Here is a 12,641-nt window from a genome sequence, read left to right as displayed (position 1 = left end):
TATGTTCTTATGTAAGTTTTGATGTACCAGTTCATACTTGTGTTTGCTTCAAACAACCTTGCTAGCCAAAGCCTTGTACTGAGAGGGAATGCTTCTCGTGCATCCAAAACCTTGAGCCAAAACCTATGCCATTTGTGTCCACCATAAATACCTACTATGTGGTATTTTTCTGCTATTCCAAGTAAATTGCTTGCGTGCTACCTTTAAAAAAGTTCATTCCTTGTCTTTGCAATACATAGCTCATGGGAATGTAGCCTAAAAAACTATTGTAGTAAAGAATATGTCGCTTATGTATCTTAGTTCTGATAAGTTGCTTGTTGAGCAGTAACCATGTTTCTAGGGACGCCATCAACCTGTCACACCTTTGTTGAATATCATGTGAGTTGCTATGCATGTTCGTCTTGTCTGAAGTAAGGGAGATTTGCCATGAGTTAAATGGTTTGAGTATGCATATTGTTAGAGTAGAACTTTGGGCCAACAACCAAAGCCATGTATCATGGTGGAAGTTTCAGCTTGGACATTAATCCTCAAATCTCTTATGATAATATTATCTGTTGTTGAATGCTTAAAGCATAAAAGAGGAGTCCATTATCTGTTTTCTATGTTGTCCCGGTATGGATGTCCTCAAGTTGAGATCTATCAAAATTGAGAGATCAAATGCGATCTATCTCCTTGGACCTTTGTACAGGTGGCATAGAGGTACCCCTTTGTGACACTTGGTTGAAACATAAGTAATGCAATGATAATCCATGGAAATCCGAGCTAATTAGGACAAGGAGCGGGCACTACTAGTATTCGATGCATGAGGCTTGCAACTTATAGGAGGTTTTATGCATACCACATATGAATTATTACTACCGTTGACAAAATTGTTTCCATGTTTTCAAAATAAAAAGCTCTAGCACATGAGTAATCCCTGCTTCCCTCAGCGAAGGGCCTTTCTTTTACTTTATGTTGAGTCAGTTTACCTACTTATTTCTATCTTAGAAGCAAACACTTGTGTCAACTGTGTGCATTGATTCTGGCATAGTTGCTTATTTGCATTCATCATATTACTTTGTGTTGACAATTATCCATGAGATATACATGTTGAAAGTTGAAAGCAACTGCTGAAACTTAAATCTTCCTTTGTGTTGCTTCAAAACCTTCTATTAAGAATCTATTGTTTATGAGTTAACTCTTATGCAAGACTTGTTGATGCTTGTCTTGAAAGTACTATTCATGAAAAGTCTTTGCTATATGATTCAGTTGTTTAGTCATTATCTATTTGTTAACAAACTATAGACCATTGTTTTGAATCACTTCATTTATCTCATATACTTTACAATAGTATTGATCAAGATTATGATGGTAGCATGTCACTTCAGAAATTATCCTTTTTATCGTTTACCTACTCGAGGGTGAGTAGGAACTAAGCTTGCGGATGCTTGATACGTCTCAAATGTATCTATAATTTCTTATGTTCCATGCTAGTTTTATGACAATACTCACATGTTTTATATACACTTTATATCATTTTTATGCATTAACCTATTAACAAGATGCCGAAGCACCAGTTCCTGTTTTCTGCTGTTTTTGGTTTCAGAAATCCTACACAGGAAATATTCTCGGAATTGGACGAAACAAAAGCCCACGGTCTTATTTTCCACGGAGTCTTCCAGAACACCGAAGAGGAGACGAAGAGGGGCCACGAGGCGGACACACCATAGGGGGGCGCGGCCCCACCCCTGGCCGCGCCGCCATATGGGGTGGGCCCCTCGGGCATCCCCCGACTCTGCCCCTTCGCCTATATAATCCTTCCGTCGTGAAAACCCTAGTACCGAGAGCCACGATACGAGAAAAGTTCCAGAGACACCGCCGCCGTCAATACCATCTCGGTGGATTCTGAAGATCGCCTCCGGCACCCTGCCGGAGAGGGGAATCATCACCGGAGGGCTCTACATCACCATGCCCACCTCCGGACTGATGCGTGAGTAGTTCATCCGTGGACTATGGGTCCATAGCAGTAGCTAGATGGTTGTCTTCTCCTCTTGTGCTATCATGTTTAGATCTTGTGAGCTGCCTATCATGATCAAGATCATCTATTTGTAATGCTACATGTTGTGTTTGTTGGGATCCGATGAATATGGAATACTATGTCAAGTTGATTATCGATCTATCATATATGTGTTGTTTATGATCTTGCATGCTCTCCGTTGCTAGTAGAGGCTCTGGCAAAGTTGATACTTGTAACTCCAAGAGGGAGTATTTATGCTCGATAGTGGGTTCATGTCTCCATTGAATGCAGGACGATGTGAGAAAGTTCTAAGGTTGTGGATGTGATGTTGCCACTAGGGATAAAACATCAATGCTTTGTCTAAGGATATTTGTATTGTTTAAATTACGCATAGTACTTAATGCAATTGTCTGTTGTTTGCAACTTAATACTGGAAGGGGTGCGGATGCTAACCCGAAGGTAGACTTTTTAGGCATAGATGCATGCTGGATAGCAGTCTATGTTCTTTGTCGTAATGCCCTAAGTAAATCTCATAGTAGTCATCATGATATGTATGTGCATTGTTATGCCCTCTCTATTTGTAATTGCCCAACTGTAATTTGTTGACCCAACATGTTATTTATCTTATTGGAGAGACACCACTAGTGAACTGTGGACCCCGGTCCATTCTTTTACATCTGAAATACAACCTACTGCAATCATTGTTCTCTGTTGTTCTTTGCAAGCAAACATCATTCTCCACACCATACGTTTAATCCTTTGTGTACAGCAAGCCGGTGAGATTGACAACCTCACTGTTAAGTTGGGGCAAAGTATCTTGATTGTGTTGTGCAGGTTCCACATTGGCGCCGGAATCCCTGGTGTTGCGCCGCACTACACTCCTTCACCAACAACCTTCACGTGGCCTTCATCTCCTACTAGTTTGATAAACCTTGGTTTCTTACTGAGGGAAAACTTGCTGTTGTACACATCACACCTTCCTCTTGGGGTTCCCAACGGATGTGTGCTTTACCGTCACAAGGAGCTACCGTCTGGCACCGTTGCAAGCCAACTCCCACGCCAGCAGCTGTGCAGGAATATCTTCCGGCACTGCGCTACTCTGATCTACGAGAGAAGGTACATCAACCTCTTCGAGTTCTACTTTCCTTCCAGTCACTTCTTTCGTGAGAAACTCCTTCTCAAGAAAGGATCCGTTCTTGGCAACAAAGATTTTGCCTTCGGATATGTGATAGAAATTGTACCCAATTGTTTCTTTTGGGTATCCTATGAAGACGCATTTCTCTGCTTTGGGTTCTAGCTTGTTAGGTTGTAACTTCTTTACATAAGCTTTGCAACCCCAAACTTTAAGGAACGACAGCTTAGGTTTCTTCCCAAACCATAATTCATACAGTGTCGTTTCAACGGATTTAGATGGTGCCCTATTTAAAGTGAATGCGGCTGTCTCTAATGCATAACCCCAAAAAGATAATGGCAAATCAGTAAGAGACATCATAGATCGAACCATATCCAAGAGAGTTCGATTCCGACATTCGGACACACCATTATGCTGTGGTGTTCCCGGCGGTGTCAATTGTGAAAGTATTCCGCATTTCTTTAAATGCATGCCAAACTCATAACACATATATTCGCCTCCGCGATCAGAACGCAGAAACTTAATCTTCTTGTTACGTTGATTTTCTACTTCACTTTGAAATTCCTTAAACTTCTCAAAAGTTTCGGACTTGTGTTTCATAAAGTAAATATACTCATATCTACTCAGATAATTCGTGAAGGTTAGAACATAACGATAACCACCGCGCGATGCCACACTCATTGGTCCGCACACATCGGTATGTATGATTTCCAGCAAGTCTATAGCTCGCTCCATTGTACCAGAGAATGGAGTCTTGGTCATTTTTCCCATTAGACATGCTTCGCATCTATCAAGTGACTCAAAGTCAAGTGATTCAAGAAGTCCATCGGAATGGAGTTTCTTCATGCGCTTCACTCCAATATGACCAAGACGACAGTGCCATATATAAGTAGAATTATCATTCAATTTAATTCGCTTAGCATCAATGTTATGAACATGTGTATCACTACTATCGAGATTTAACAAGAATGAACCATTCATCTCAGGCGCATGACCATAAAAGATATTACTCATATAAATAGAACAACCATTATTCTCTGATTTAAATGAATAACCGTTTTGCATAAACAAGATCCAGATATAATGTTCATGCTCAACGCAGGAACCAAATAACAATTATTGAGGTTTAAAACTAATCCCGAAGGTAGATGTAGAGGCAGTGTGCCGACGGCGATCACATCGACCTTGGATCCATTTCCAACGCGCATCGTCACCTCGTCCCTCGCCAAGCTTCGTCTATTCAGCAGCTCCTGTTTCGAGTTACAAATGTGAGAAACCAAACCAGTATCAAATACCCAGGCACTACTACGAGAACCAGTAAGATAGACATCAATAACATGTATATCAAATATACTTTTCTTCTTGATGAGGCCGTTCTTCAGATCAGCCAAGTATTTGGGGCAATTCCGCTTCCAGTGCCGCTTCTCCTTGCAGTAATAGCACACAGTATCAGGCTTAGGGACAGCCTTACGCTTCTCAGGAGGCGCAGCAGCTTTCTTGCCGCCCTTCTTAAAGTTGCCCTTGTTGTTAGGCTTGCCCTGCTTCTTGAAACTGGTGGTCTTGTTGACCATCAACACTTGGTGCTCTTTCTGTATCTCAACTTCAGCAGATTTCAGCATGAAGAAGAGTTCAGGTAACTCTTTGTTCATGTTCTGCATGTTGTAGTTCATCACGAAGTTCTTGTAACTAGGTGGCAGTGATTAGAGGACACGATGAACGCCCAGCTGGTTAGGAATCACAATTCCCAAGTCACTAAGCTTCTTCGCGTGCCAAGAAATCTTGAGCATGTGCTCTCTAACGGAGCTACCCTCTTCCATCATGCAGCCAAAGAAATGTTTCGAGGCCTCATAGCTTTCCACGGCCGCATGAGTTTCAAAGATAACTTTTAACTCATGGACCAGCTCATAAGGATCGCGGTGCTCAAACCGTTTTTGGAGCTCCGCCTCTAGGCTGCACAAGATGGCACACTGAGCTTGAGAGTACCGAATAACCCGAGTCTTGTAATCACTCTTTACGTCCTCAGATACTGCAGGTGGTGGTGGGGGACCTAGCATGGCACACTGAGCTTGAGAGTACCGAATAACCCGAGTCTTGTAATCACTCTTTACATCCTCAGATATTGCAGATTTCCACCATTGAGGAAAATCCTCACATGGCGGAACCAGTCGGTGAAGTTGCTACCATTGTTTTTAAGCTTTTCTTTCTCTAGGAACTGGTTAAAACTGATGGAGGGGGACGCCATGATCTACAACATATTTGCAAAGAGTTTATACTAAGTTTATGATAAATTGAGTTCAATTTTAATTCTTAAATTAACTAGGTGAACTCCCACTCAAAACAAAATCCCTCGCATTGTCTTAGTGATCACACGAACCAGATCCACTACACCAAGTCTGATATTCACGAGAAAAGATGTAGCTTCAAAGGCAAACACTCAAAGTGTTCATCATATCATTCATATGACTCATGCTCTACCTTTCGGTATCCCGTGTTCCGAGACCATGTCTGTACATGCTAGGCTCGTCAAGGCAACCCTAGTATCCGCGTGTACAAAACTGGCTTGCACCCGTTGTATGCACATGTAGAATCTATCACACCCGATCATCACGTGATGCTTCGAAACGACAAGTCTTAGCAACGGTGCATACTAAGGATGAACACTTTTATTATCTTGATATTTTAGTGAGAGGGATCATCTTATAATGCTACCGTCACGATCTAAGCAAAATAAGATGCATAAAGGATTAACATCACATGCAATTCATAATGTGTGATATGATATGGCCTTTCTTCTTGTGCTTTTGATCTCCATCTCCAAAGCACGGACATGATCTCCATCATCACCAGCATGGCGCTCAGTGGCGCCGCTTCATGGTTTTCCGTCACTTATAGCTACTATAACAACTACTTGAAATAAAGCTATTACATGATGAATAGACACGCAGGTCTTTAACAAAAATTAAAGACAACCATTAGGCTCCTGCCGGTTGCCATAATACAATAATGAACATCTCATACATCAAATATAATCATCATCACATGGCCATATCACATCACCAAACCCCTGCAAAAACAAGTTAGACGCCTCTAATTTGGTTTGCATATTTTACGTGGTTTAGGGTTTTCGAGTAAGATCCAATCTGCCTACGAACATGAACCACAACGATGATACTAGTGTTGTCAATAGAAAGAGAAAATTGAATCTTCACTATGGTGGGAGAGACAGACACCCGCAAAGACACTTATGCAATACAAGTTGCATGTCAAGCGTGGAGCAAGTCTCATGAGACGCGGTCATGTAAAGTTAGCCCGGGCCGCTTCATCCCACCATCCCGCAAGATACAATGTGCACTAACTAAAAACAAAAAAGCATCAACGCCCACAAAACCATTGTGTTATACTCGTGCAACGGACCTATGCATAGACACGGCTCTGATACCACTTAAGGGTTCGTTGCATGGAAAACAAAAAATTTCTACCGTGAACATGAACAAAAACCAAGATCCAATCTAGGAAGAAGCAAGATCTAATCTACCAAGATCGAAGCAACGAGAAGATATGCGAGACTAACCCTCGAAGATTTCAAAGCCTACGAGATTAATCTCGTTGTTGATGTAGTCGATCGTCCGTGCTACAATCCGGCAGCACTTCCATACTCGGTCGTGCGTACGGTGTCGATGAAGCCCGTCCTCTCCCCGTTCCAGCGGACAATGGAGGTGTGGTAGATCTCCTCGGAATCCCAACAGCACGATAGCGTGGTGGTGGTGTTGGAGGAGGAAAAACTGCAGGGCTTCGCCTAAGCCGGAGCAGCGTATGGTGGAGGAGAGAGAGGAGCGGCCAGGGTTTGGTCTGAGGGATGGGCCGCGCCCCCTGCCCCCTCCCATATTTATATAGGGCGAGGCCGGCTAGGTTGGCCCCCCTGCGCCCCATCTCATCTATGGCCGGCGGCCACAAGGGGAGGGGGAAACTTCCCCGCCAATATGATCCCCCCTTAGGGTTTTGGGGAAACCCTAAGGGGTGGCCGGCATGGGCCTTGGGGCTTGGTGCGCCTGGCCCATTAGGGCTGGGCAGCACCCCTCGGCCCTTGGCCTCCCTAGGTCCTGGGCCCCATGGTGGACCCCCTCGGAACCTTCTAGAACCTTCTGGTCTATCACCGGAAAAATTCCGAACTTTTTCCGAAACCTATAAATCAACTTCCCTTATATGAATCTTATTCTCCGGATCATTCCGGACCTCCTCGTGATGTCCTGGATCCCATCCGAGACTCCGAACAAACTTTGATCTCCATCTCATATTCTGAATCTACTTATGCGACATCGAACCTTAAGCGCGTCACCCTACGGTTCGTGAACTATGCAGACATGGTCGAGACTCCTCTCCGAGCAATAACCAATAGCGGAATCTGGAGATCCATAATGGCTCCCACATATTCAACGATAACTTAGTGATCGATTGAACCATTTACATACGATACCGATTCCCTTTGTCACACGATACTTTACTTGTCCGAGGTTCGATCATCGGTATCTCCATACCTTGTTCAACCTCGTTACGAACAAGAACTCTTTACTCGTACCGTGGTATGTCATTTCTTGTGATCTAATCACATTCTTGCAAGCTAATCAGACGACGTTCCACCGAGTGGGCCCAGAGTGTATCTATCCGTCAACGGGATAGACAAATCCCACTGTTGATCCACATGCCTCAACTCACACTTTCCGAATACTTAATCTCATCTTTATAACCACCCAGTTACGCAATGGCATTTGATGTAATCAAAGCATCCTTCCGATGTAAGTGATTTACATGATCTCATGGTCGAAGGACTAGGTAACTATGTATCGAAAGCTTATAGCAAATTGAACTTAATGACTTGATCTTATGCTACGCTTATTTGGGTGTGTGTGCCTTATATCATTCAATTAATGACATAACCTTGTTATTAACAACATCCAATGTTCATGATCACGAAACCATAATCATCTATTAATCAACAAGCTAGTTATACAAGAGGTTTACTAGGGACTCCTTGTTGTTTACATAACACACATATATCAATGTTTCCGTTAATACAATTATAGCATGGTATGCAAACATTTATCATAAACACAAAGATATTATAATAACCTCTTTATTATTGCCTCTTAGGCATATCTCCAACAGGCACCAGACTGGCGACCTGCCGCCGACGTGGGGATGGATCGCATCAGCGACCTCCACAACATCCTGGCGCCTCCGCTCGGTCCCCGCCGCCGCGCGCACCAGCGTACTCTCCCGTCGCTGGCGCCACGTATGGGTCCACCTCCCTGAGCTCGTCCTCTACGGCCGTCACGCGACGGCGCCAAAGACCTCGTTCCTAGACTTAGTCGATGCTGCCCTCGCCGCGCACTCCGCCCCAGCCGTCCTTAACTTCGAAATCGACGTACCCTTCCCATGCTGTTGCCTGTGCTGCGCCAACCGCGTCGCTCCGTGGCTGCGTTTCGCCTCGCAGCGCCTCCAGGGCAAGTTCTTTCTCGGCTTGCCTCGATGCACCCACCTGCCCTCCCAGCCGAGAGTTTGCCCAGAAGAGCTTGATCTTCCCCCGTACGTGTGAGAGAGCGACGGGCATGCTGTCCCTGCCGGAAATCTTCATCCTGCGGTTTGGGGTAGCAGGTTCGTTCGCGGCTCTGACAGACCTATTTATAGAGTCAGCCTCCCGCCTCCATGCTCAAACGCACCGTCCAATCATGTCTTTGCTAGGTACCATTACAATTTTGTGACACATTTGCCAGAACACACCACCTGACTAAAAACGGAAAGTTTTGCACTTTTACGTGGGATGGCTGGTTTTGAAGACGAAGGGCAAAAACTTTCCGTTTTCAACCAGGTGGTGTGTTCGGGCAAATGTGTCATAAAATTGTAATGGTACCTGGCAAAGACACAATCGAGTGGTGTGTTTCAGCAAATGCCAGAAAATAACAGTGTCCTGTAGCAAATTTTTCCATATATAAAATCACCAAGGTTTATATTATGAAAATTTTGTCGAAATATGATTTAAACATGATTTTGAATTTTTTTAAATTAAGCAAGTAGGGTTTTCGGTTTTAAAAGGTTCTACATGCTATGGACAGCCTTGTATATTTTCTCCAAATTTATTTGATGAGAACTTTTCAAGAGTTGGCATAGTTGCCATTCCCATGCATTTTGTAGTTAAGATATTACATTAATAAATTACTTATACAAAATAGTTTTGATAAGGAATTGAGTGATATAAAACATACATCACATTCCTAATTTTACTTGAGTAGAGTTTCTAAACATATTTACGAAAACATTGAAATAGAGTTGTATATGAGATAGAGAGGATGGGGTTCTAGGTTTTTGGAGAAAGTTGGAGAGAGCTCCATTTAATTTGAGTGGGTGTCATGAGATATTGGAAAGTTGATACAAGTGATCAAAAGGTATAAACTGGATAGGGGAATTTCAAGATGGATGTTGACATTTAGCTTATCACACACGCACATAGATCATATATTGTTTTTAGTTCATATACATTCAAAAAATTGATTATAGCTAAGTGGGTTTTTTGGATTTAAAGAAGTCACAAAATCCTTTATAGAGATCCTGGGTACTATTCCCGTAATTTTCAAGGACATGAATAATTCAAAGAATCTATTCCTCCAATTTCTAATGTTTTAAAAAGGGAAAAAAATTATGAAGATACTTTTATAAAATTTATTTGTTAAAAAACTGCACACAGAGTGAGCTGCATTTTGATTTTTGATAAACTACTATTTTGAAAATAACACTCCTTTTGTATGGAGTAAGGCTCTAGGGGTTTATAAAGAAGAAACATTGACAATAATTTTATTTGGGAATTAGTTTAAAAAATACTTTGCAAGTATATCCACACTGGCCATAATATAAAATTATATGTTTTTTACATAGGTTGGGCCATATGCCCAGTTGCAGATCAAAGCTACACACATCAACCAAAATCAAACGGAGTCACACATGGGTAACTTATCACATAGTCAACAAGATCAATACAAACCATTTCCAAAAAAACAATGATAAAAGCTTTCAGATGATATGTTTATCATAACTAAAAACTAATACTAGTATAGCTCACATGAGATGGCTCACAAAGGCACAAAATGAAATAAGCCAAGTTAATATGTGTGTTTTATGCACCGCCAGATGTCACTTTCGACCATGCAGCGCCAACTTCGACAGACAAGCTTAAGGTTTGCACGGGTATGCTCTGGCAGCAGACGTAATATTGCCAACAAGGCCTGTGTAGATGATGAGGAAATTAGGGCGATCTCCTCACATGGCTGGCACCCGGGAGAGGCGATGCTTTCCTCGTACACTGCAGCCAGGTTTACGTTCCTGAAGCTCATGTCAATGAGGCTCTCAGTGTAGCCGGTGTCGGTAGTATATGCATATATTGCTGTTGGTGTGTCATGTTCTGTGAGCAGGATGCGACGGCCGTCGTCGACAATTGCAAGTGGGGCCATGGAAGATCCATGCTTCTCATTGTCGTTGTAGGGCATGAACGTGAACTTGGTAAGCTGCGGGAACGCCCTGGCTAGGTCAATGCGACAGTGAAGATGCCAATCTGTATCCGATCCAATTCGGTTTAGGAGCCACACATCGTACTGCTCATGCCACCTGGAGAATTGGCGGAAAATGCATAGTCTTCCATTGAGCTCCGTCAGGTCGTAATTGCTATGATGATACCGAGAGTCGTCGCGCAAGCCCGGCGGTGGCGATACGATCCCAAATGTCTCGTTTCTGATGGAGAAGTTGAGAAGAATCAGATCCTCTCGAGGGCACAATTTCCGGTGTGCTAACCAATAGCAGTGCCCTTGCATGAAGACGCTTCTGCTGTAAGAGTCTATCCAGCATGTCGGCTTCGCACCGATGACGGTGCGCCATGATCCCTCGGAGTTGGCGCTATTTATGTCGTAGATCTCGCATCCAGTTCCCGTGGATAGTGGGAGTCGCCCGGCGCGGCCGCGGTAATGAACGCGTACAACTTTGTGTTTGCAGGTGTGCGCGTCATAGCCGAGCCCGAAGTATGCATAGTATGGGCCATAATGAGTTCTAGGGCCCGTTGTTCGGCCCTCTGGTAGGGTCGCAATCTGGCCGGTGGATGGGTTGAAGACATGGAAGAGCCTTGCTTCCACAGCTTCTAGGATGACGAGGCCGCGGCAGGGTTGCGTGGTGAGGTGCGGAGCTCTCTTGTAGCGCGGGTGATCATGCATGTCCGGGGTGATGAGGGGTGGATAACAGTATCCCGTGATGATCCGCGGGGCGTCCAGGAACGGTGCGCCGCCGGGGCGGTCGAGCGACGATGCGAGCCCCTTTCGTGTCCCCCCGTAATCGTCGTCGTCGTCCATGCACATGATCCTAGGGCCGCCGTGGAGGTTTGCGGCGCGTAGATGGAGGTCCTCGAAACCGTCGGAGGAGAGCGTAGCAGACCAAGCGCGTGAGAGGCAGCGGAGCCTGAACACCATCTTGGCCGGAAGCCGCGCGAAGATCTCCTCCACGACATGGTCGGAAAGGGCCGGGTGCGGAACATGGTTTTTCTTCTTTGACGCACAAGGTAGATGGCTCATGGCGTCGATGGAGTTTGATGCGATAGCAACTAACTTGATCCGCTCATTTATATGGTACCATAACGACCTCGCACTAGCGATTAGCAACTAACGAGAGTTTAACGCTGATTTTTAGGAAAATCTGTTTTACTTATTCTTCCTTTCTCAGTTCACCGGAAATCATGTTGGGTTAGGCACTCTAAGGGCATCTCTAACACTGCAATCCAAACAGACGCGATGGGCCATCTATTTTGGGCCGTTTGGGTGGCCACACGATACCTGAATAGCGGCTCACGTCCGTGTGTCCGTTTAGGTCGCACGTTGCGCCTAACACGCGGACGCATCGCATATGTGAGGAAAAAAACAAAAGAAAAATCTAAATCTAACGAACATATGCTACGCTCTATTTTGGGCAAATTTAAACTACCCTCTATATGGGCTTTAAAATTAAAAACAAATGAAAAACCCTATCCTAGGGTTTGGAGGACGAGGTAGCCGCCTAGTCCCTGTGGGCCTCGTCGCCGTCGCCGTCGACGATGTCCTCGGGCGGCGAGGCGTTGTTGTGGCTCGATCGCGCCGGGGACTCCGTCCACGGCGACCAAAGGGCCTCCTCCCAGGCCGAGTGCGGGTCCGGAGTTGCCCGCTGCTCCGCCACAGCAGCCCGGAGCTGCGCCTCCTCCCTGAGGCGGAGTTCCCTCTCCTGCCACGCGAGACGCCTGGCCTTCTGGTGCCTCTCCTGGTCCTCCATGCGCCTGGCCTCCTGCCGCATCTCCTCCTCGTGGCGGAGCCTGGCCTCCTCGCGCCGCCGCGTCACATCCTCCTCCTGGCGGACCTGGTCAAGCAACACCCAGGCCTCGGCGTCCTCGAACGTCTGTCGGGCCTCCTCCTCCATCGCGGAGGTGAGAATGCCGCCCCGAGATGCGGCCACTTC

General features: G+C 45.0%; 1 protein-coding gene across 1 annotated transcript; it reads right to left on the bottom strand.

Moving 5' to 3' along the window:
• Positions 1 to 10,279: 10,279 nt before the first annotated feature.
• Positions 10,280 to 11,731, bottom strand: LOC127328701 (F-box/kelch-repeat protein At3g06240-like). Its single transcript, XM_051355279.1, has one exon. The coding sequence runs from the start codon at positions 11,729 to 11,731 to the stop codon at positions 10,280 to 10,282; it is 1,452 nt and encodes a 483-aa protein (XP_051211239.1).
• Between the last annotated feature and the right edge of the window lie 910 nt (positions 11,732 to 12,641).

This window comes from Lolium perenne, chromosome 2, assembly GCF_019359855.2.
Source record: "Lolium perenne isolate Kyuss_39 chromosome 2, Kyuss_2.0, whole genome shotgun sequence".
NCBI classification, from domain to species: Eukaryota; Viridiplantae; Streptophyta; class Magnoliopsida; order Poales; family Poaceae; genus Lolium; species Lolium perenne.
This window is presented reverse-complemented; position numbering and strand designations above follow the sequence as displayed.

Bases quoted from the DNA above. Each gene is read 5' to 3' on its own strand.
- LOC127328701 (XM_051355279.1), bottom strand. From the start codon at position 11,731: ATGAGCCATCTACCTTGTGCGTCAAAGAAGAAAAACCATGTTCCGCAC.